Source organism: Microcaecilia unicolor, chromosome 11 (assembly GCF_901765095.1).
Source record: "Microcaecilia unicolor chromosome 11, aMicUni1.1, whole genome shotgun sequence".
Lineage (NCBI taxonomy): Eukaryota > Metazoa > Chordata > Amphibia > Gymnophiona > Siphonopidae > Microcaecilia > Microcaecilia unicolor.
The window spans coordinates 185,617,627-185,639,140 of NC_044041.1; the positions used below are offsets into that span (position 1 = coordinate 185,617,627).

General features: G+C 44.3%; 1 protein-coding gene across 1 annotated transcript; it reads left to right on the forward strand.

The window, feature by feature from the left end:
• The first annotated feature begins 1,718 nt into the window (after positions 1-1,718).
• Positions 1,719-20,620, forward strand: LUZP1 (leucine zipper protein 1). Its single transcript, XM_030219848.1, has 3 exons — positions 1,719-6,141; positions 16,110-16,302; positions 20,513-20,620. Exons 1-2 carry the CDS (start codon positions 1,840-1,842, stop codon positions 16,290-16,292), a joined length of 4,485 nt encoding a protein of 1,494 aa, XP_030075708.1. The 5' UTR covers positions 1,719-1,839; the 3' UTR covers positions 16,293-16,302; positions 20,513-20,620.
• Positions 20,621-21,514: the final 894 nt, after the last annotated feature.

Sequence of the window (21,514 nt, forward strand, 5' to 3'; positions counted from 1 at the left end):
CGAACTCCGACTCCTACTGATATTAGACTTTAAATTTATTGTTCTGGATCTAAAGTACTGGTAAATAGTAAGCTATATTTACCAGTACTTTAAATCCAGGACAAAGATAGTTATGTAAGTATAAAATGATAAATTTACCATACATTATAATGTTATAATTTTTTATTTTGAAGCTGAAGCCGGAGTCAGTACATTTTTACTGACTCTTGACTCCAATACCAACTCCACCCAAAATTGCTTCCAACTACACAGCCCTGCTTATGACCTTGCCCCTAATTTTCAAAGGCAGAATATACTTGGTCTTTGAAAATTGTCACAGGTGTAAAGTAGCTTCACATTTTTGAAACTGTTTCTTTCTCTGGCAAAATTCCTATGCACAAGAGTCTGAAATGACAAGCTGCCCGCATTATTTTGTCAAAAGGCCTTGTGATCGGAAACTGTACCCAACTTTTAGCTTTATTGAGTGACAGTAGTTTCCAGACAAGCCAGTTCATCTGGGTAAATGGCTTTGAGAATTTCCTTGTATGTGATTTAAAATAACAGGCCCAGTATTTAAAATGATTTAATCGGACAAAGATGGTGTCCTAACTTTATCCAAGTAGCTGTCTGAGTACCAGATAACATTTTGACGGCTTAGGCTCAGCATTGACTATCCAGGTGAATTCTGCCTGTTGCGGTTAGCAACTCAAAAATTGCTGACCGCCATGAGCTGAAGTTTGAGCTCAACAAGCAGCTGGAGACATCCTATATAATAAAACGCACCTCCAACATTCTGAAGCTGACTGCATGGCTGAGGCATTCCTGCTCTCTGTATCCATCTCCTGAATTGACATCACGTACTTCCGGGTTTGTCGCAAGCAGAAGTGACCAACCACACGAGGTTTCTCGGCTTCAGAATGTTGGAGGTGCATTCTATTAAATAGGATTGGTCAGTTCCTTGAAGCACAGCCAGAGCTCAGCGTCCTGCACAGTAACGCTCAGACACCAGAGAGACAGGGGGGGGGGGGGGGGCTGACACCAGAGAGAGGGAGGGAGGGAGGGACGGAGGGGGGAGGTATCTCTGTCACACACACACTCTCTCACAGTCAATGTCTTTCTCTCTCTCACTCTCACACACTCTGTCTCACACTATCACATTCACTCTCTATGTGTCACACAGTCACTCACACACTCTCTTGGTCTCATACACTCAGTCTCACAGAGAGTCTATGTCTCACACACACTCTCTCTCTCTCGCACACACTGTATCTGTGTGAAACACTCTCTCACACTGTGTCTCACATACGCACTTGCACACACTCTCATTCTCACACACACACTCTCTCTCTCACAGACACACTTGCACCCAGACTCACTATCTCTCTCTCACACACACACACACACACTCGCACATTCACTCTCTCTCTCACATACAGTCACATACACTCTCTCAAACATACATACTCCGAGGAAAACCTTGCTAGCGCCCGTTTCATTTGTGTCAGAAACGGCCCTTTTTTACTAGTTTCTTAATGAATCTTGCCTAACATTTTTGAAGATGGAAACTGATTTACCCAGATGAAGGCCATATAATAAAAAAAAAAAAGTCCTGCAGGCTTTTACATAATAAAATCCAGGACTTAAACTGAATAGAGATGTTTTCCTGACACCTCATCCTTCACTTTGGACCACCATGATTTTTTTTTTCCTGATGTTTTCTTATGTTTTGTTTTAGGTTAAGATGGGCTGTGTTCTCCAAACAATTTCTGCGCCACAAGAGGCCAAAGGATAACAGCAGAGCTAAGTGGAGGCCTGGTGGATCTAACAGGAGCCTTCTGCTCCAGACCACAAGAGCTTAAGATGACGGAAGTGACGAGTTTCAAGGAGCCTTCAAATCGCCACCTGCGGTTTAAACTGCAGAGCCTCTCTCGACGCCTCGATGATCTGGAAGAAGCTACTAGAAACCTGCAGAAAGCAGAGGAGGAGGTGCTGGACCTGCAGGACAAGATCATCCAAGCAGAAGGCAGCAATTCTAGCATGCTGGCAGACGTAGAGGCCCTAAGGAAGAGGGTGCTGAAGATTGAAGGGAAGGATGAGGAGATCAGGAAAGCAGAAGAACTCTGCAGGCAGGTGAAAGTGAAACTGGAAGAGGAGGAAAGCATCTCCGGACAACTTAGATCTGACGTTGTGCAGCTCCAGAAGCAGATGGCTGACCTGGAGAAACTGGAAGAGGCCTTCAGCAGGAGTAAGAGTGACTGCATGCAGCTTTGTATCAGCCTGAATGAGGAAAAAAACTTAACCAAAAAGCTGTCTACTGAGCTGGAGCTGCTTCGAGTGAAAGTGAAGGAGATGGAGTCATCAGAGAGCAGGTTAGAGAAATCTGAGCAACAGCTGGCAAGTGACTTGGAGAAACTTAAATCTTTAACTTTGAATTTTGCCAGTGAGAGGAAAGGCCTGCTGGAGAAAGAGAAGCAGAGTGAGAAACTAATTGAGGAGCTGACACAGAAGTTAGAGCAAATTAACAAAAGCAATGCAGATGACCAAACAAGGAAGGCGCACAATCGCCTAGAAAGGTCATCAGATGCTTTCATGGAGAGAAATGATCTGAGGATTGAGGACGATTTGATTCCCCGGGAAGGCAGAAGAAAAAGGAGCTTCGATTACCTGAAGCTGCCAGACAATGAAACCAACAAAGTTGAAAATGAGAAGAATAAGAATCAGGAGGATAATAAAATCAAAGATCTTAATCAAGAAATTGAGAAACTCAAAATTCAGCTCAAGCAATTTGAAGCAGTGGAAGAGGAGCTGGAGAAAATGCAGACCACAAATAACAAGCTACAAGAGAGGTATTTGAGCGAACAGAATAAAGCAAGACTGTTAAATGACCAGGTTCAAGAGTTAACGATGCACATGAAGAAGCAGAAAGATCTGGAAAATGGCGAGGCCGAACGTGAGGAAATCCTCTCACACGAGAAGCTTCGACATGACCGAGCCAAGAACAGAGGCACTACTGCTGAATCTCCTACTGCAAAGCATACATCTCGAGAGATGTCACCCCAGCAGGGGCGGGATCGGCTCCGACACAGGGAGCCATCAGATGGTAATCCCCAGGGCACCAGGCATTCCTTGAACACCAGTGCTGCTAACAGGAGGGCAGCAAAATCGTCCTCTCTCACAGATGCAGAAAATGATGTAAAAAGAACAGGAGAGAAAGTGGTATTGTCCACTAAAGAGACGGTCTCCGTGCCACCTGAGATAAAGAAATCCAGAGAACAACCATCAGTGCTAAGCCGTTACCCGCCTGCAGCCCAGGAGCAGCACACTCAGAAATCCTGGAAGGTATCTACTAGATTGGGTAATAAAGGGGAAAGAACATTAAGGACCTATGGGGATGCTTCGTCCAGTAATACTGTTGCACTTAATGGCGACATGGGTGGGGTAATACCTGCTACAAAGGCAGCTGAAAGAGAGGCCCAGACAAGTCATTTAGAGAGTCTTGATCCCTCTTCGGAGAAGGCTTCTCTCAGAAGCGATGATGATCCCTCCAATGAATCAGGTCCGTCTTCTCACGCAGCCCCTCTGAGTTTGGAAAGCAGTTCTAGCTGTTCTTCAGCCGTGGTGGAGTCTTTGGGTTCATCTCAGAGAGGCTCTTTCGAAGTGAGAGTTCTCAGGGCAGCAGGGAATTCCGAAGATGGGGAGCTGTCAGACATTGACTCTCAGGGGACAAACTATCCAAGTTGTTCAAGGTCTCAAAAGCAGACCTTGCAGACAGCAGCACTAGAGGAGTTCAAAGGTTCGGCAAATTATGACACCTGCATCACCACTCAATCAGAACAAGGTCTGAAGTCACAAGTCAACAGGAGGGGTGGTATGAAGCCAAAAATAGCCACCAAACCAGTTGACAGTGAAAAACTTAATACCGATGCTTCATCTAACAAAGTCCTGGGTAACACTATAAACTCAAACGACGAGAAAGGAAATACTTTTGCTCAACTAGAAATGGAGAACAAAACACCATCCAGCCCCAGGGTAGGCTTAAGGGCCAGAGGGACAGGAAGGACTGCTGACTTTCAAAGTGATAAAACAGAAAGCGGAGCAGAGGAAGAATCGGAAAGACCTATAAAAGCAAAATCAAATGCCATGGAAAAAGAAGACCCTTCTCTTCGGCTCGCAGGGAAGACAAAAAGACCTTTTAGTCCCAGGGAAGCCTTGCAGACCAAAGCCATCATTAAACCAGCTATTATTGAAAAAGATATAAAAGAATTAATGAGTGGGGCTGGATCTGATGGGCGGTCAGAAAAAGGAAAGCGCTCGCCCAGAACTGTGTCTAACAAAATGACAAGCAGCATCATGATCTATCCATCAGAAGTTGTTACTCCAAGGACCATCAATACCGAGAACAGTGCCAGAGAGAAAGAGTTGTCTGAAAACTCAGACACGGTCACCGCGAGGACCAGCAGTCACGAGAGAGCCAGAGAAAGGAACACCTCTGAAAACTCAGAGACTGTCACTGCCCGGATCACTGTAACTGAGAATGGCAGAGGAAGAAAGACCTCTATGTACAAAGACTCATTCGCTGTATGGGCCAACACTGGTGAAAAAGACAGAGGAAAGAAAACCTCTGAAAACTCAGAGACTATCACCTCAAGGCCCAGCATAAGTGATAGCCTCAGAGAGACTTCTGGAAACTCAGACGCTGTTTCTGCAAGGACCGGCATTGAAGAGACAGCCAGAGAAAGAGACACTGACTCTACAAGGACTACCACAAGTGAAAGCAGCAGGGAAAGAAAGACCTCTTCTGTGATTGGAAAGACCTCTGAAAACTCAAACACTGTTACTGCAAGGACCAGCAATGGTGGGAACACCAGAGACCAAGAGACTGCCAACATATCAGACAGTCTCTCCGATAGGATTAGCATTAGTGAGAGAGCCAGGCAAAGAGAGACTGCTGAAAACTCAGAGACTGTTGTTGCAAGGACCACATCAACTGATAATCCCAGAAGAAGAAAGACCCCTATCTACTCAGAAACCATTACTACATCAAGGACCAGTACGGGTGAGAGCCCCAGAGGAAGAAAAACCTCTACGTACTCTGACTCAGTCACTGTGAGGACCAGCAGAGCTGAAAGCACCAGAGAGAGAGAGACTGTGGAAAACTCGGACACTGTGACCAGCACCGGTGAAACAGCCAGCGAAAGAGAGACTTCTGAAAATTCTAACACTGTCTCTGCAAGGATTAGCTCTGGAGAGAGAGACAGAAAAAGACCTACCTCCGAAAATTCAGACACGTCTACAAGGACCAGGATAGCCGAGAACGTCCCAGGAAGAAGAGCTCCATTGTACTCGGAAACAATTATTTCTCCGCGGACTAGTGTGGTTGAGAGTTCTAGAAGAAGAGACACCTCTGAAAACTCAGAGCTTGCCACTGCAAGAACAAACGTGCGTGATAGTGCCAGAGGAAGAGACATGCCCACATACACAGAAACTGTTACAGCAAGAACCGGCACCGGTGAGAGCGTCAGAGAGAGACATACTTCTACAAGTAATATCAGAATAATTCCAAATGAGTTACCGGTGGTGACAAACAGTATTAACACACCTTTTGAGATCTCTATTAATAAAAGCGATGTTAGCTTAAAAGTTTCTGAGCTAGAAAAGTCAGGGGACTTAAGCCCTAAGAACAAGGCTGACATTTTAATCTCCAGAAGCAGTATTACAATAAAGCCTCTGGACCCTGCTGAGAATAAGAACAATGGTAACCAGGAGCTTGCGGAGAACATTAGCTGGAAAAGCCATTCTATAGAATCGGACCCTGTGGAAGTGAAAAGTGCCCGAGCCGAAAGCTCCTGGCGGGCACGGCGCGCCTTAAATTCTTTAGAAGAGCTTGATGGCAAAGTCGATACAAGCAGGGATTCTGCCGACACAGCCTCGGCAAAGTGGAATCGGCCATCGCTGTTGGACGTAGAGGCAAAGCCAGGGAAGACACGAGAACCGTATTCTAGAAGGACCAGTGCTATAGTTCATTCCTGGAACACTCCAGAATTAGTTTCCAGAAGGAGCAAAAGCAGCCTGAGTGCTTCGGAGATCGGGACTCGGAGGAGCTATAACCCTGACTTTCTACTCTCCTCATCTCTGCTTTCGTGGGATCAAAGTCGAGTCTGGGTAAGTGAGACCCCCTCTTCTGTTGTAGTATTTAATCACGTAGGCATATGTAATGTGAACAACTTCTGAGCAGAACATTTAATTTATGAAAAAATGAAGAAAACAGGGAGGGAGTTCATTTACCCATTACAGCTGACACTTCAGATTCTGATCTGATGCTGTCATCGGGAATTTATAACCTAAGCAAAATTAGTGAAATGCAAAGCCAGTTCTGCACGTACCTTTCTAAAGTAAAAGCACAAAAGCATTGTCTGCTGAGGTCTGGAAAGCAACTAATTTAAGAGGTCCTTTTACTAAGGCGTGTAGGTGCCTGCGCATGTAGGACGCACATCAAATTGGAACTAGCGCCGGCTACTGGGTGCCCCGGGCGGTAATTCCATTTTTGATGTGCGCCCAAAACACGCGGTAGAAAGTTTCTACCATGCAGCGCTTACCCGGCGGTAATCGGCAGTGTACGCGCGCTGATGATTACCGCCCAGTTAATGCGCGAGAGCTTACCGCTAAGTCAGTGGGTGGCGGTAAGGTCTCATGCGGAAAATGGACGCGCGCTGGTTTTAATTTTGCCGCACGTCCCTTTTCGGCCACAAGAAAAAGAGGCCTTTTTTTCGCAGGCGCTCTGAAAAATGGACCTATGTGCGTCTAAAACACACACCTATACCAGCGCAGGCCATTTTTCAGCGCGCCTTAGTAAAAGGGCCTCTAAGTCTAAACCCAGACCTGGCGAATGCTGTCCCTTCAGGATATAGAGGTGGGCGTTTTTGACTACACATGAGCTGGTTTTACTGCATTTCTGACACTCCTTACCTTGGGCTGACAAATGTTGCTGTTTTTGTTTGGTTTGTTTCTTATGGAATTCTCCAAGATGTAAGTTTGGGGCAGAAATTAGTTTAAAGTGTCCCAAAAGCCAGCAGGTCACTTTTCTCACATACCTTTGAGTTGCTCCAGGGGAGTTCATTGTTAGGATCCTGCATTTGAAGCTGGGAAGTGGTGGGTTCAAATCCCAAGACGTCCCAGTTGGAAAAACAGGCTGCGACACATTACTACTAATCATTTCTATAGCGCTACTAGATGTAAGCAGCACTGTACACGTTATAAGTAGGTACTTTCTTTGTCCCTAGAGGGCTCACAATCTAAGGTTTTGTACCTGAGGCAATGGAGAGTTAAGTAACTTGCCCAAGGTCACAGGGGGCTGCAGTGGGTATTGAACCCAGGTAGCCAGGATCAAAGCCCACTGCACTAACCATTAGGCCACTCCTCCACTCCACTCCCCCACACTAGAGAACTAAACAAAGGTGAAGCCTTTACAGACAGGCTCAGAAATCAAACCAGATCTCCTGACTGGCAGCCTGGCCATTAAATCGCAGTCAGATCACCTTTCATCTTATATGTTGGTAGAAAACCAGACAGTGGCAGACAAATCTGGGTGTTTAATGGTGGCTGTTAAACAGGGGTGGAAGCAAGGTACAAGCAGGGGCATAGCTAGGTGGGGTCATGGGGGCATGGGCCCCCACAGATTTAGCCCTGGCCCCCTCTACTTTTGACCCCCCCTCCCCGCTGCCACCAACCCTCCCCCACCACCGCTGCCAGGTACCTTTGCTGGCGGAGGTCCCCAACTCCCGCCAGCTAAAGTCCTTTCCAGGGCCGGTCTCCGGCGCGTTCGCTGATCAATTTCTGTGAGTCCTGACTCCTGACGTCCTGCATGCACGTTCTGCACAGAAAAAGATCAACGAACGTACTGGAGACCGGCGTTGAAGAGGACTTTGGCTGGCGGGAGTTGGGGACCCCCGCCAGCAAAGGTACCTCGTGGAGGTGGGGAGGGGGGGTTGAAAATGGCGGGAGAGGGGTGGTGGTGCCGGGGGGGGGGGGGTTGAAAGTGGCAGGGCTGGGGGCGGTGGGCTAAAATGTGCCCCCTCACCTTGGGCTCTGGACCCCCCCCCTCCCGAGGTCTGGCTACACCTCTGGGTACAAGGCTTTTGTCATGCTGCACGGATGTGCAGTTTGTTTGTTTTTTAGTTAACTTTGTGTGGTGGAAAAAAAATAAAAAAAAAGAGGATATATAAAAACATGTAATTTGCTGTATGGTTATCTAAACTGGGATTATTTTCTTTGGAAAAGAGAAGTTGGTTAGGAATTATAATTATGCTACACCAGTATAGTAACAGATCTTACAAGGATCTTGGAGCCCCTCTCCATCCTAGAACAAGAATTTAATATGTTCATTTCTTTTTCCTTCAAATTTTTATTAAAGAAAATATAAAAATATAATACAAAAGTGATGCCTAAACAACCGAGTGAATCTCACATATATGCAAATATTTGCATATATGCAAATGGAAAAATAACCATCCACACTTAATGTTGCTTCATAAATCCAAATTCTGAAAGGGTAACATCACTACTTAAAGCTTCACATTGGATCCCCAAAATAGCAAGGATAGAATTTAAAACTTTGTGTTTAGTTCGTAAAATAATAAACACAACTGAGCTTTAGTGGGTTTCCTTCTGCCATTGCAGGGAAGTTTTGTAGCTACAACCTTCACTTACTTTAAGATGGACTTGAGCTCTGTGGGTTTGGCTGTGATTCTGGGAGCCGCAGCACAGTTGACTTGCTATCGGCCCTCTACTCTAGTAGATGTGGAAGGCATGAGGCACAACATCAAGTTACCATGCTCAGGATGTTAACTGGGATGGAGTGGGAGCAGAATGGTTGTTGAGTTTGAACGAATGAACTTTGCTAACTCTAGAGCAATGTCGAAGGGTTCAGTCTGGAAGAAGACATGTCCTCCAACTTCTGGTCAGCAAGATGGGGTTTACTGCCCGGAATAAAAGAAGATGTTTGGGACATAGTTTTTGGGAAAAGAAAGAGCTTAGGAATAACGATGATGAATTGAGATGGGAGGTGCAGATACTGAGAGATGGATTTGCATTTCTCTGGACCACCTGGAGAGGAGCTGCAAGCCAGGCAGAAGAGGGCTTAATATGATTAACCTCTTCTAACCTAACCCGGGATAAAACAAGATGTTTGGGACATAGTTTTGGGAAAAAGAAAGAGCTTAGGAATAACGATGACGAATTGAGATGGGAGGTGCAGATACTGAGATATGGATTTGCATTTCTCTGGACCACCTGGAGAGGAGCTGCAAGCCAGGCAGAAGAGGGCTTAATATGATTAACCTCTTCTAACCTAACCAACAGTGGAGTGCCCCAGGCATCTGTACTGGACCAATGCTATTTAACATATTCATTAATGATCTGGAAGTGGGAAGCACGAGTGAGGTGATTAAATTTGCAGATGACACAAGACTATTCAAAATTTTTAAAATGCATGCGGATTGTGAAAAATTGCAGGAAGACCATAGGAAATTGGAAGACTGGGCATCTAAATGGCAAATGAGGTTTAATGTGGACAAGTGCAAAGTGATGCACATTGGGAAGAATAATCCAAATCAATTTGATGCGAGGTTCCACCCTAGGAGTCAGCACCCAAGAAAAAGATCTAGGTGTCATTGCGGACAATACGCTGAAATCTTCTGCCCGCTGTGTGGTGGTAGCCAAAAAAGCAAACAGAATCCTAGGAATTATTAGGAAAGGAATAAAAAAAATAAGGCAAAGAATATTATAATTCTTCTGTATCGCTCCATGGTGCGATCATACCTTGAGTATTGTGTGCAATTCTGGCCACCATGTCATAAAAAACATATGGCAGAATTAAAAAGGTTCAAAGAAGGGTGACCAAAATGATTAAGGGGATGGAACAGCTCTAATATAAGGAAAGGCTTATGAGGTTAGGACTCTTCAGCTTGGAAAAGAGAAGGTTGAGGGGGGGATATGATAGAAGTCTGAAAAATAATGAATGGTGTAGAATGGGTAAATCAAATTTTTACTCTTTCAAAAAGTACAAAGACTAGGAGACCCTCAAGGAAGTTACATGGCTCTAATTTTAAAACGAAGAGGAGGAAGTATTTTTTTCACTCAATGAATAGTTAAGCTCTGAAACTTGTTGGTAGAGGATGTGGTATCAGTGGTTAGTGTATCGGTTTTAAAAAGGTTTGGACAAGTTTTTGGAGGAAAAAAATCCATAGTCTGCTACTGAGATAGATATGGAGCAAGCCACTGCTTGGCCCTGGAATCAGTAGCGTGAATCTTGCCACTATCTAGGATTCTGTCAGGTACTTGCGACCTGAATTGGCCACTGTTAGAAGCAGGATACAGGGCTAGATGGACCATTGATATGACCCAGTATGGCTATTCTTATGTTCTTAAGGCGAGGGGAAATGGATTAGCATAAAGTAATACGGCCAACAATGCAGATTGTTTTTAATCAGCTTCTTACAACATTATTCTGTTCTACATCCTCATCAATCCGGATTCCGATCAAATCACAGCACAGAAACCATAACCATTGCCTTTCTTACTGAGAATCATTCTACTCTTGATTCAGGTAATTTGGTTCTTCTTCTTTCTCTTGATTTTTCTGCTGCCTTCAACCTCATGGAACACTCCTTATTTATTTATTTATTTATTGCACTTGTATCCCACATTTTCCCACCTATTTGTAGGCTCATTGTGGCTTACAAAGATCTGTTATGGCAGCGCCATAGCAGGGAAGAAATACAATTGGTGTTGCAAAGAGATAAAAGAAACAAGAGGATCTGGTTATGCAGCTGTACAGTGAGACATTCTGGATGAAGGAGTGTAAGGGTAGTGTTCAAGTAGTTATGGGTTCTTGTGGTAGGCTTTGTTAAAGAGAGAGGTTTTCAGAGCTTTGCGGAAGCTAATTAATTCGTTGATCGTTTTCAGGTGGGTTGGTAGCGCATTCCACATCTTCGTACTTACGTAGGAAAAGCTGGACGCATGTGTTAGTTTGTATTTGACCCCTTTACAGCTGGGGAAGTGTAGGTTGAGAAAGGTGCGGGAAGATCGATTATTACTGTCAAGGCTCTCCAATATTGGTCTGGGGGGGAGGTGCTGTTTTAGATGGGTTTGCATCTTACCTCTTTACAATCCTCTGCTTCCCACCAACTCACGTGTGGTGTTCCCCAAGGTTCTCTCTCCTTTACTTTTCAATATTTTCCTTAGTTCGCTGGCAAGAGTAGTCCAGGACTACAACATTAGAACTTTTTATAATGCCAAAGATACCTTTTTACTTTGCCCAACTTCACCTTTTACACTAGACCTTAAACCATTGAAAAATTGCCTGTCAGCCCTGTCTCACTGGTTCCATATGCATAAATTAGTTCTAAATCCAGAAAAGACAGTAACGTGTTGGATGCCTGATTATCATCCGCAACTGTCCCTGATCCTGCATCTATTTGGCATGGACACATACCACCCTGTACAGTCATTTCATTACCTAGGGGTGGTAATTGATTCACATCTGACTTTCGAAGCTCAGATTTCTCGTCTGGTACAACTTGGTTTTCTGACACTTCGTCGTCTTCGCTTTCTAAGCAGTCTCAAACTATTCTACTATGCATACTGGTAGCAGATATTCTTAATTTCATGATTTGACTATTTTACAAACGTTACATAATGCTGCCGCTCATTTCTTATGTTGTGCAACAACAAAAAAAAGATATTACTCCATTACTAAGGTCTTTACATTGGTTAACAATTCATTTTCATACCCAATTTAAGATCTTGTGTTTGCCCTTTAAGGCCTACCATTTGGGTTCCCCCTCTTATTTGTCTAGCATGGTTATTCCACATACCCCCGTCTCAGTGGTCACCATTTTATTCTCCCTACACCAAAGAAGGTGCACTATGAAAATACCAGAACATCTGCATTCTTTTGTTTAGCTCCAAAACTATGGAATGATCTATCCACCTATATCAGATGGGATCTCTTCTTTTCAAAATTTAAATCCTACTTGAAAACATATTATTTTGAACTGGCTTATGGATCACTAAGTTCCTGAGCCTTTTTCGATTCGGTTATGTCTGATGGACTTGTGCGCAATCTCCTCCCCTCATCATCTCAGAATTTTTTCTTCCTGCTTCTTTGGACATCCAGCAATAGTTGGAACCTGCCAGTACTGGACTGTGGCCCGTTTATGTTTTAAACTACAGAAGACAGAATTTAAGAGGTGTTTTCAAGGGACTGATTTAAGGGAAGGTTGCAGTGACTCCTAGGGAAAGTGGTATAACCAGAAAATAACAATGAGCTGTAACCCCGGGGGGGGGGGGGGGGGGGGGGGGGTGATTACAGCACATTTCACTTCCATTCAGCACCTTGGTCTGGACAGCTCCTGGGACCGACAGATATTAGGGATGTGTTCAGTTCATTAGTAGGCCTTAAAAAATCAATTTGATATGCATTAACCTATGAACTACTATGCATTAAGTCAGCATGCATTTAAAGTTTTAATGCATATTAAAAGTGTGACTTGAGCTGGGGAAAAAATAGTCTGAAAATCAGGAAAAATGGCCATACCAATCAGAAATGGAACCAAAATGTTTGTTGTCTGCAAATTCCTAATGGCTATCCGCATTTTGAAACTCTTGCAGAATGCTAAAAACCATAAGTTACTTTTCATGGAAAAAGCCGGAGCTAATGTCGTTAGACGCTTTCTACTGCGACAGGTTTTGAGGCAAATGTTCTTTCACTTTGCAAAATCAATGGCTTAAAACGTACCCAGAGACTCCCTCCCTTCATAGACAGTTCAAAAATTGCCCCATAAATAATATTCTTAATATTTCTTTGGTAATTCTGATTTCTATTTCATTCCTGAGATGATACAAGAATTGAAAGGTCTTTGAAAGCTTCTGCTACTTCTGAGTTGGGGCACTTCTCAAGTTTCTTTCTTAGATCCTGTATCCTTTTTAGAAAAAAGCTGCCTCAGGGAAAAATTTTCAGAAAGTCTACATATCTCCAGATTAAGTGGCTGGTTTTAATGTATGTACTATGGGTGAATTTTCTGAAAGAAATGACCTGCTGTCTTAAAACACTCCCCAGGAAACACCCCCTCCAAATGCGGCTACAGTTAATATGCATTGTGGAGCACTGCAGCACTTTCAGGCAGGTGGACAGAGGACAGCCTACAAATGGCCGACTTCCACATATCAATTCTAGTTGCTTATTTAAGGGCCCTGTTTACTGAGCTGCATTGTAGGCGTGCTAATGTTTTTAGTACGTGCTAACACTAGAAACATCCGTAGGAATATATGGTATCTAGCGTCAGTGCGCGTTAATTATTCACCTAGTGAAAAAAACAAACAAAACAAAATAAATAAGATCTCTTCGCAAATAGTACATGCTAGCAGAATACCGCACCGTGGTCACACATGGAAATCACATGATTCAACAACTATATCACAAGGGACCAGAGATCAATATGAAGGCAAAAAAACCGAAATGGAAACCTCAAGAAGTATTTATTCTACCTTTGTTGTCTGAGCATTTTATTTTTTTGTTCCCTTTGGTCCCAGTGTCTCTTTTCTGCATCTCTGAATCTTTGCTCTAGCCTGTCCATTTGACATTTCTTCTCACTTCATGTCCACCATCCTTATCTATCCTAACATCTTCCCTTTGTGTCCCTTACCGTCCTCCATTTTCAGCATCTGCCCTCTCAGTGTCCCGATCTAGCCCTTATATTCAGCATTTCCCCTCTGTGTGTGTCTTGCCCTATCCTGCATTTCTTCCTCTCTTTCTCTGTCCCTATCCCTCACCCTATGATCAGCATTACTCTCCTATGTCCCTGTCCCTCCCAGTGTCCAGCATTACCCCTCTGTGTCCCTATCCCTTCTCTCTCCATGTCCAGCATCTCTTCTCTGTCTCCGTGTCCCTCCCTTTTTCTTCTTCCTGGGGCCAGTATCTCTCCCTGTAGCTTCCCACACACACACCACACCCTCCACCCTGCGTCCAGTATCTCTCCCTGTCTCTTCCCACCCACATCCTCACACATTTCAGTATGGCTCACTCCTGGGTCTCCAGTGTCTCTCCCCCTCTCTTCCATCTAGCATCTTTTCACATTTCTTCTCCCCCCTGTCTGTATCTTCCTCCCCTCCACCAAGCTGGTCCAGCATCTATCCCTCTCCTTGCTGTCCCTCCCTCCCCTCCCCTCTTCTGAAGCACTTTGACTCCAGCCACTAGGAGTCACTCTAAGCTATGACTGTGACTCCATCTGTCCCAGAGACTGTGAACACCAACTCAGGGATTGAACGGGGCACAGTCTACTGGTCTGGAACTGAATTTTAAATAGCAAGAAGTTCAGCTCCTCTCTTCCTCTCATCAGACATACGTTAATCAAAAATAAAATGCCCCTCATATACAGTGACAGATCTAGGGTTCACCTTTGCCACTGTCTTCCTCTTCCCAACCCCCCTTCCTTTGACTCATTCTATGGTCCTCTTCACTTCTGAAGTGGGAGAAGCTGCTGGACTTGCCACAGTAACAGCAGCAGGCAGTGAGCACAGGGACTCAACTATAAGGTGCTCGCAGGAACCCATCCTCTGTTCTCAGTGCCTGTTGAATACAGGCTCCTTGGTGCAGGGAGTCTCTCTCCTATGTGTCTGTACAGTACTGTGTACAGCTTTGTAGCGATCTATCAAAATGTAGTGGTACTGCTAAGATAGCAGCCCCTGAGCTTGAGACTGACTGCACCTTATGGGGACATTAAAATGGAGACCAGAAGTTGAGGAGAGGAGACAAGGTTACCCATAATATCTGATGGGGGGTGGAGGGAAGAATTGGGATAGGTCATATTGATGTTGGAATGTTGGAAGTATTACATTGGCCCCCATCAGTGGCATAGCCAATGGGGGGGGGGGGGGAGAGAGAGCCTCCTTGGGCTCAGGCTCCTTCCAAACATGCAGTTCCCATTAAATGGCTGCTGGTGGGGATGCCAAAGTCCTGCCAACCAAAGAAATTTGTTGCCGAGCTGCTCCCTTCCTCCTCATGCTGCTGCAGTACCAGAAGTTATCAGCAGTGTGTCTCCAGCTGCCGATGCTGGGACTCCCCGAGAATGCTCGAGGAGTCTCAGCGTTGGTGGCTGGAGGCTCGCCAACTATTACTTCTGTACTGCAGTAGCATGCGGACGAGGTCTGGCTGGTGGGGCTTTGGCATCCATGCCAGGAACGATACTATTTTTGATAATCTGGTGGGGTGGGGGGCAGAGGGAGGGAGGGAATGCCCCCCTTCCAGTCCATTGCTTCTCCCTAGATTGGATGGCTGGCTACACCCCTGGCGCCTATTGAGATCCCTCCTCACTTCTAGAAAAGTTCTGCCGTTCTTGATTGTACTGTATTCCAGTTTCATATTTACAACGTCTGCTCATTCCCTCTGCTCCCCTTCGCACACTCTGGTCCTCTAATGCTGGTCTCCTTTCCCTCCCTCCTCCTCCTGTCATTCGTCTGGACGTTACTCGTGCCTCTGCTTTCAGTTATATCAGTCCTATGCTCTGGAACTTACTCCCCTTGCAGATTCGCTCTGAACCCTCTTCCGTTGCTTTGAAAACTGCACTCAACACTCACCTTTTCAGATTGGCTTTTCCATCTTGTCTTCCTTATTTCGTATCTTTTGTCTTTTTCTTCTCAGGTGTCCACATTTTTATATTGTACCCTGCTTAGATACCATTGTTTTTGGTCCCTTGTGGTATATCAAATTGACAAATGATGATGAAGATAATGAGAGTGTGTTTTTTCAAATCAGTCGTCATTAATGCATGTCAGATAATTACTGGACATATTACAGCATTGTACTATAATAGTTTGTGTTGGTGAGTTATGGCAAGGTATTACAGCCCTGAACAAAGGTATGGGGGAGGGGTAACCCGTATGGAAAGGTAGCAAAAATCCTCACCCTCTACCCATGCAGAAAATGGCCCATCTTAGGCTGTATTCGCTGTCATTGACTGTGTCACTGCACTGCTGTTAGCTTGTGACTGTGCTGTACTTCATCATTGTAAAGGAAAATTTGCCACCTATTGTTACATTACTGTGCTGAGGGATAGCTGTGTTTGCTGGTGCAGGAGGAGAGCTCAGACCTGTTATACAGCACCAGAAGGAGACGCGACAGAGAACGGGCTCGGAGGCTGGACCTTGCAGGGAACAGATCGTCCCCCAGAACTGCACTCCAGACAGATTCCTATCCAAAGGGCACCAAGGTGGAGGAGAGGGTGCGGCAGCTCAACCATTATCTGGAGGAGAAATAACTGCTGTGTGGTAAGAGCCTTTCTGGGAGTGGTCATGTGACTTAATATGCCATAATTTACTGACACTACGCAAGCAGCTTTCAGGCCCTGAATGGGAGCCGAAAGCAAAGAGCTCTGCAGAGTGACTTTACAGTGCATTCTATGTCTCAGGAAGGGCCCAGACATCTTAGGATGGGTGTGGTGCACAAAAAACACTATCAGTACTGACCAAACTGTTTGTTACACAAACATCTAATCCACGATGAGAAGCTCTGCTAGTAAAAATAAGAGGAAGCAAGAAAACATTCAAACTAATTGTATAATTCTATTTAATTTTATAGACCACCCATCTGGTAAAAAATAAAACCAATCTAGGCAGTTAACATGGTCAAAAATCAGACAAACATACAACAGACTAAACATCAGATAATACCTAAAACTTGTGGGGATAAGAACGTAAGAACATAAGCTTAGCCATGCTGGGTCAGATCAGTGGTCCATGTAGCCCAGTATCCTGTTTTCCAAACAGTGGCCAAGCCAGGTCACAAGTACCTGGCAGAAACCCAAAAAGTAGCAACATTCCATATAGAACCCCAGAGAGTAGCAACATTCCAGTCAGAATCTCAAATAGTAGCAACATTCCATGTAGAACTCCAAAGAGTAGCAACGTTCCATTCAGAATCTCAAATAGTAGCAACATTCCAAGTAGAACCCCAAAGAGTAGCAACATTCCAGTCAGAATCTCAAATAGTAGCAACATTCCATGTAGAACTCCAAAGCGTAGCAATGTTCCATTCAGAATCTCAAATAGTAGCAACATTCCAAGTAGAACCCCAAAGAGTAGCAACATTCCATTCAGAATCTCAAATAGTAGCAACATTCCAAGTAGAACTCCTAAGAGCGGCAACATTCCATTCAGAATCTCAAATAGTAGCAACATTGCATGTAGAACCCCAAAGAGTAGCAGCATTTCATTCAGAATCTCAAATAGTGGCAACATTCCAAGTAGAACCCCAAAGAGTAGCAACATTCCATTCAGAATCTTAAATAGTAGCAACGTTCCAAGTAGAACCCCAAAGAGTAGCAGCATTCCATTCAGAATCTCAAATAGTAGCAACATTCCAAGTAGAACCCCAAAGAGTAGCAACATTCCAGTCAGAATCTCAAATAGTAGCAACATTCCATGTAGAACTCCAAAGCGTAGCAATGTTCCATTCAGAATCTCAAATAGTAGCAACATTCCAAGTAGAACCCAAAGAGTAGCAACATTCCATTCAGAATCTTAAATAGTAGCAACGTTCCAAATAGAACCCCAAAGAGTAGCAGCATTCCATTCAGAATCTCAAATAGTAGCAACATTCCATGTAGAACCCCAAAGAGTAGAAGCATTCAATTGAGAACTCCAAAGCGTAGCAATGTTCCATTCAGAATCTCAAATAGTAGCAACATTGCATGTAGAACCCCAAAGAGTAGCAACATTCCATTCAGAATCTCAAATAGTAGCAACATTCCATATAGAACTCCAAAGAGCAGCAACATTCCATTCAGAATCTCAAATAGTAGCAACATTCCATGTGGAACCCCAAAGGGTAGCAGCATTCCATTCAGAATCTCAAATAGTGGCAACATTCCAAGTAGAACCCCAAAGAGTAGCAATATTCCATTCAGAATCTTAAATAGTAGCAACGTTCCAAGTAGAACCACAAAGAGTAGCAACATTCCATTCAGAATCTCAAAGAGTAGCAACATTCCATATTACAAATCCCAGGGCAAGGAGTTGCTTCCCTTGTCTGTCTCACTAGCAAGCTATGGACTTTTCTACCACGAATTTGTCCAAACCTTTTTTTTAAACCCAGATACACTAACCGTTGTTACCACATCCTCTGCAAAGAGTTCCAGAGCTTAACTATTCGTTGAGTGAAAACATATTTCCCCCTATTTGTTTTAAAAGTATTTCCATGTAACTGTGTCATTCTCTAGCCACTGGTAAAGCATTCCTCACCCTTCCTGAGACTACAGACATGTCACTACACACTCACCTTCTTTTGTTGTGAGGGATGCACATCTATTAGCCACCTTAGCTACAAAAGGAATCTGCAGCCCTATCACTCCTCATGACTTTCCAACTTAATCCTTAACTACCCTAAACAATTCCCGAGGGAAATCCAACTGCATGAATTCTCTGGCAGAAAATTTGTTGTAGCCTTTTGAAGTATAACTATTCATCAGCTGTAAATATTCTTCCATCATACTCTACCCCCATCAGTAACAAGGAGCAATAATAATGTCATTATTGATTTCCAATCAGTGATCAATTGCTTGGCACAGTTCGCCATTGAGAGAATAGCAAAGAAGGATAAACCATGACAGATGATTGGCCATGCACAAGGTGGAATTTAGTCCTCAAGGCACAGAATTGATCATGAAAGATCTGAAATTTTTAAGATAACTGCCCTGAGTTGTTGGAGTGGAGGAGTGGCCTAGTGGTTAGGGTGGTGGACTCTGGTCCTGAGGAACTGAGTTCAATTCCCACTTCAGGCACAGGCAGCTCCTTGTGACTCTGGGCAAGTCACTTAACCCTCCATTGCCCCATGTAAGCCGCATTGAGCCTGCCATGAGTGGGAAAGCGCAGGGTACAAATGTAACAAAAATAAAATAGATACTATTGGAGATTCTACTTGGAATGTTGCTACTATTGGAGATTCTACATGGAATGTTGCTATTCCACTAGCAACATTCCATGTAGAAGGCTGCGCAGGCTTCTGTTTCTGTGAGTCTGACGTCCTGCACGTACGTGTACGTGCAGGACGTCAGACTCACAGAAGCAGAAGCCTGCGCGGCCACATTGGTGATCTGCAAGGGCCGACTTCTACATGGAATGTAGAATCTCAAATAGTAGCAACAGTGGAGGAGTGGCCTAGTGGTTAGGGTGGTGGACTTTGGTCCTGAGGAACTGAGTTCGATTCCCACTTCAGGCACAGGCAGCTCCTTGTGACTTTGGGCAAGTCACTTAACCCTCCATTGCCCCATGTAAGCCGCATTGAGCCTGCCATGACTGGGAAAGCTTGGGGTACAAATGTAACTAAAATAAAGTTTGTTCAGTCAAATCAGCAAACTAAATCCAAAAGAGATTTGGAAACCTTTTTTTGAATTTTCCAAAACTCAGAAGTGGATTTGGAGATATGGATGAAATAGCCTTGGCATTTTGGGAAGATTTATACTGCACTGGGCTTCGCCGTTTTTTTTTTTTTTTTTTTAATTTTTCAGATGTCCCCCCAGGTCTTTTGAGGGAATGCCAGCTGAAAGCCTCCAGATTGAGTTTAACTGTGAATTGTTTGAGATTATGTATGTGCTGATCACCACTGAACAGTGACAGTGATGTCCCCACTATAAGGCCGTCGATTACTGTAAGCCAGGCTTGTCCAACCCTTTTCCATCGGAGGCCACGTTTTATCTTTTGTAACATGCAGAGGGCCAAAAACACGCACCATCTTATTTTGCCAAATAGTGGCAAATATGACAGTGCATCGTCCTCTCCCCAGCTTTCACCTATTCTCGCTGTCATCCCCCCAAAGCCTTCACCCAGTCTGTCATTCATGTAACCCCCCCACAAAGCCTTCCTTCAGTCTCTGTCATTCATGTAACCCCCCCCCAAGCCTTCCCCTAGTCTCTGTCGCGCATATAAACCCACCCAGCCCTTACCCAGTCTTTTTCACTTATGTAACCCCCCCCCCCCCCCCCCCCCAGCCTTCACCCAGTCTTTCTCAGTCATGTAGACCCTCTAGCTTTCACCTAGTTTCTTTTCCCTCACCTGGTGGTTTCGGCTGCTTGAAAAACAGCAGGATTCCTGCTTCCCCCACCCTGACCTGGCTCTCTCTGCAAGCTTGAGCCACAAGGTGTCAGATGTTCAGGTTGGTCTTGTGGTTTCAAGTCTCGATGTAAGCATTTGTGGGGGCCAGGTTGGAAGAACCTGCTATAAGCCATTGAGTATCAACAATTAATCTCCTTCAGAGGCTTATCATTTGTCCTGTCTGATTTTTCCTTTTCCCCACCCATTATTTGCAATTAGGGAGTTTATTTTACTTTGCTCCTGAGTGCTATAAAGAAGATAATGGGGTATTTGTTTGCTTTTCTATTAATTTCCACGCAGCTGCTTGTGATTTCTGTCATCCATTTATTCAAAGGCAGAGCTTGAGGGTGTCTACAAGTCAGTTGGTTTATTAACCCATATTTTCTTCCAGATAACCTGATGGCTGGCTACAGAGTCAACCAAAAAGATGGCTCCTGGTGTTCTGGTGAAAGTTCCACTCCGTTCCACTTGGCTGAAAGAAGGACAAGAACCTCCAGGAATCAATTTTCCACGCTTTGTAAATAACCTCCTTAAAGTCCTCTATTTTTTTTTTGGCCTGTTGGTAGCTTTTCCGGCATATTGTCTGAACATGCAAGGAGAGGAAGTGTATGGGCGTTACTCAGGGTGACACGTGAGCCCACCTCTCATGGTTCTACCACGTGGCTGGCCACGGACTTGGCTGCTGTCTGTTCCAAAGGAAGGGAAAGTCTGTTCTGTGGTAGTAAAAGCATTTGGGGTGAATGGTCACCAGCCTTGGCAGATGCCATAAAAGTATAGACTTAAGTACAAAAGAGAGAACTTTACTAACCCTTTTAATTTATAATGGATGCGACATCGATTTAAGAAGCTTACTTCAGTTTCCCGTGCTCTTCTCTAAAAAAGCGTGATGCCTTGGCCTTTTTGAACACGCAGGTTTTGTGCATCACCTCCGCGCTCATATCCAACTTCCATCATTCCAAAATGAAGACGCATCATTTGCCAGCACTTCTTAAAGAACAGGGGCCAGGACGCAGCCCCTAAAGTGAAAGTATAGGAAGGTAACATAGGACAGTGCTTCAGCCAACCCCACTGAAGAAGACTGGGATATATATATATATATTTAAATATATATTTTTAAATTATTTTTAGTTTCTGAGACTTTTTAAGCTTCCTGATCTTTTTTTCTGTTCCATGCAAGTGTTCTTCATGATGTGCCGGGCCAAATGCTAAATAGGTCATGTTATGTATAAGACGGCTGTATTAGGTAAATATTTGACGGAGGCAGGTGGCACCTTATAGACTTAACCAGTTTATTGAGGCCTGAGCTTTCAAGGACTGAAGTTTGCTGTGTCATCTCTGTAAATTATCATGTCCATTTGCAGCTAAAGGTATTAAAACTTAGCTCCTTTTTTTT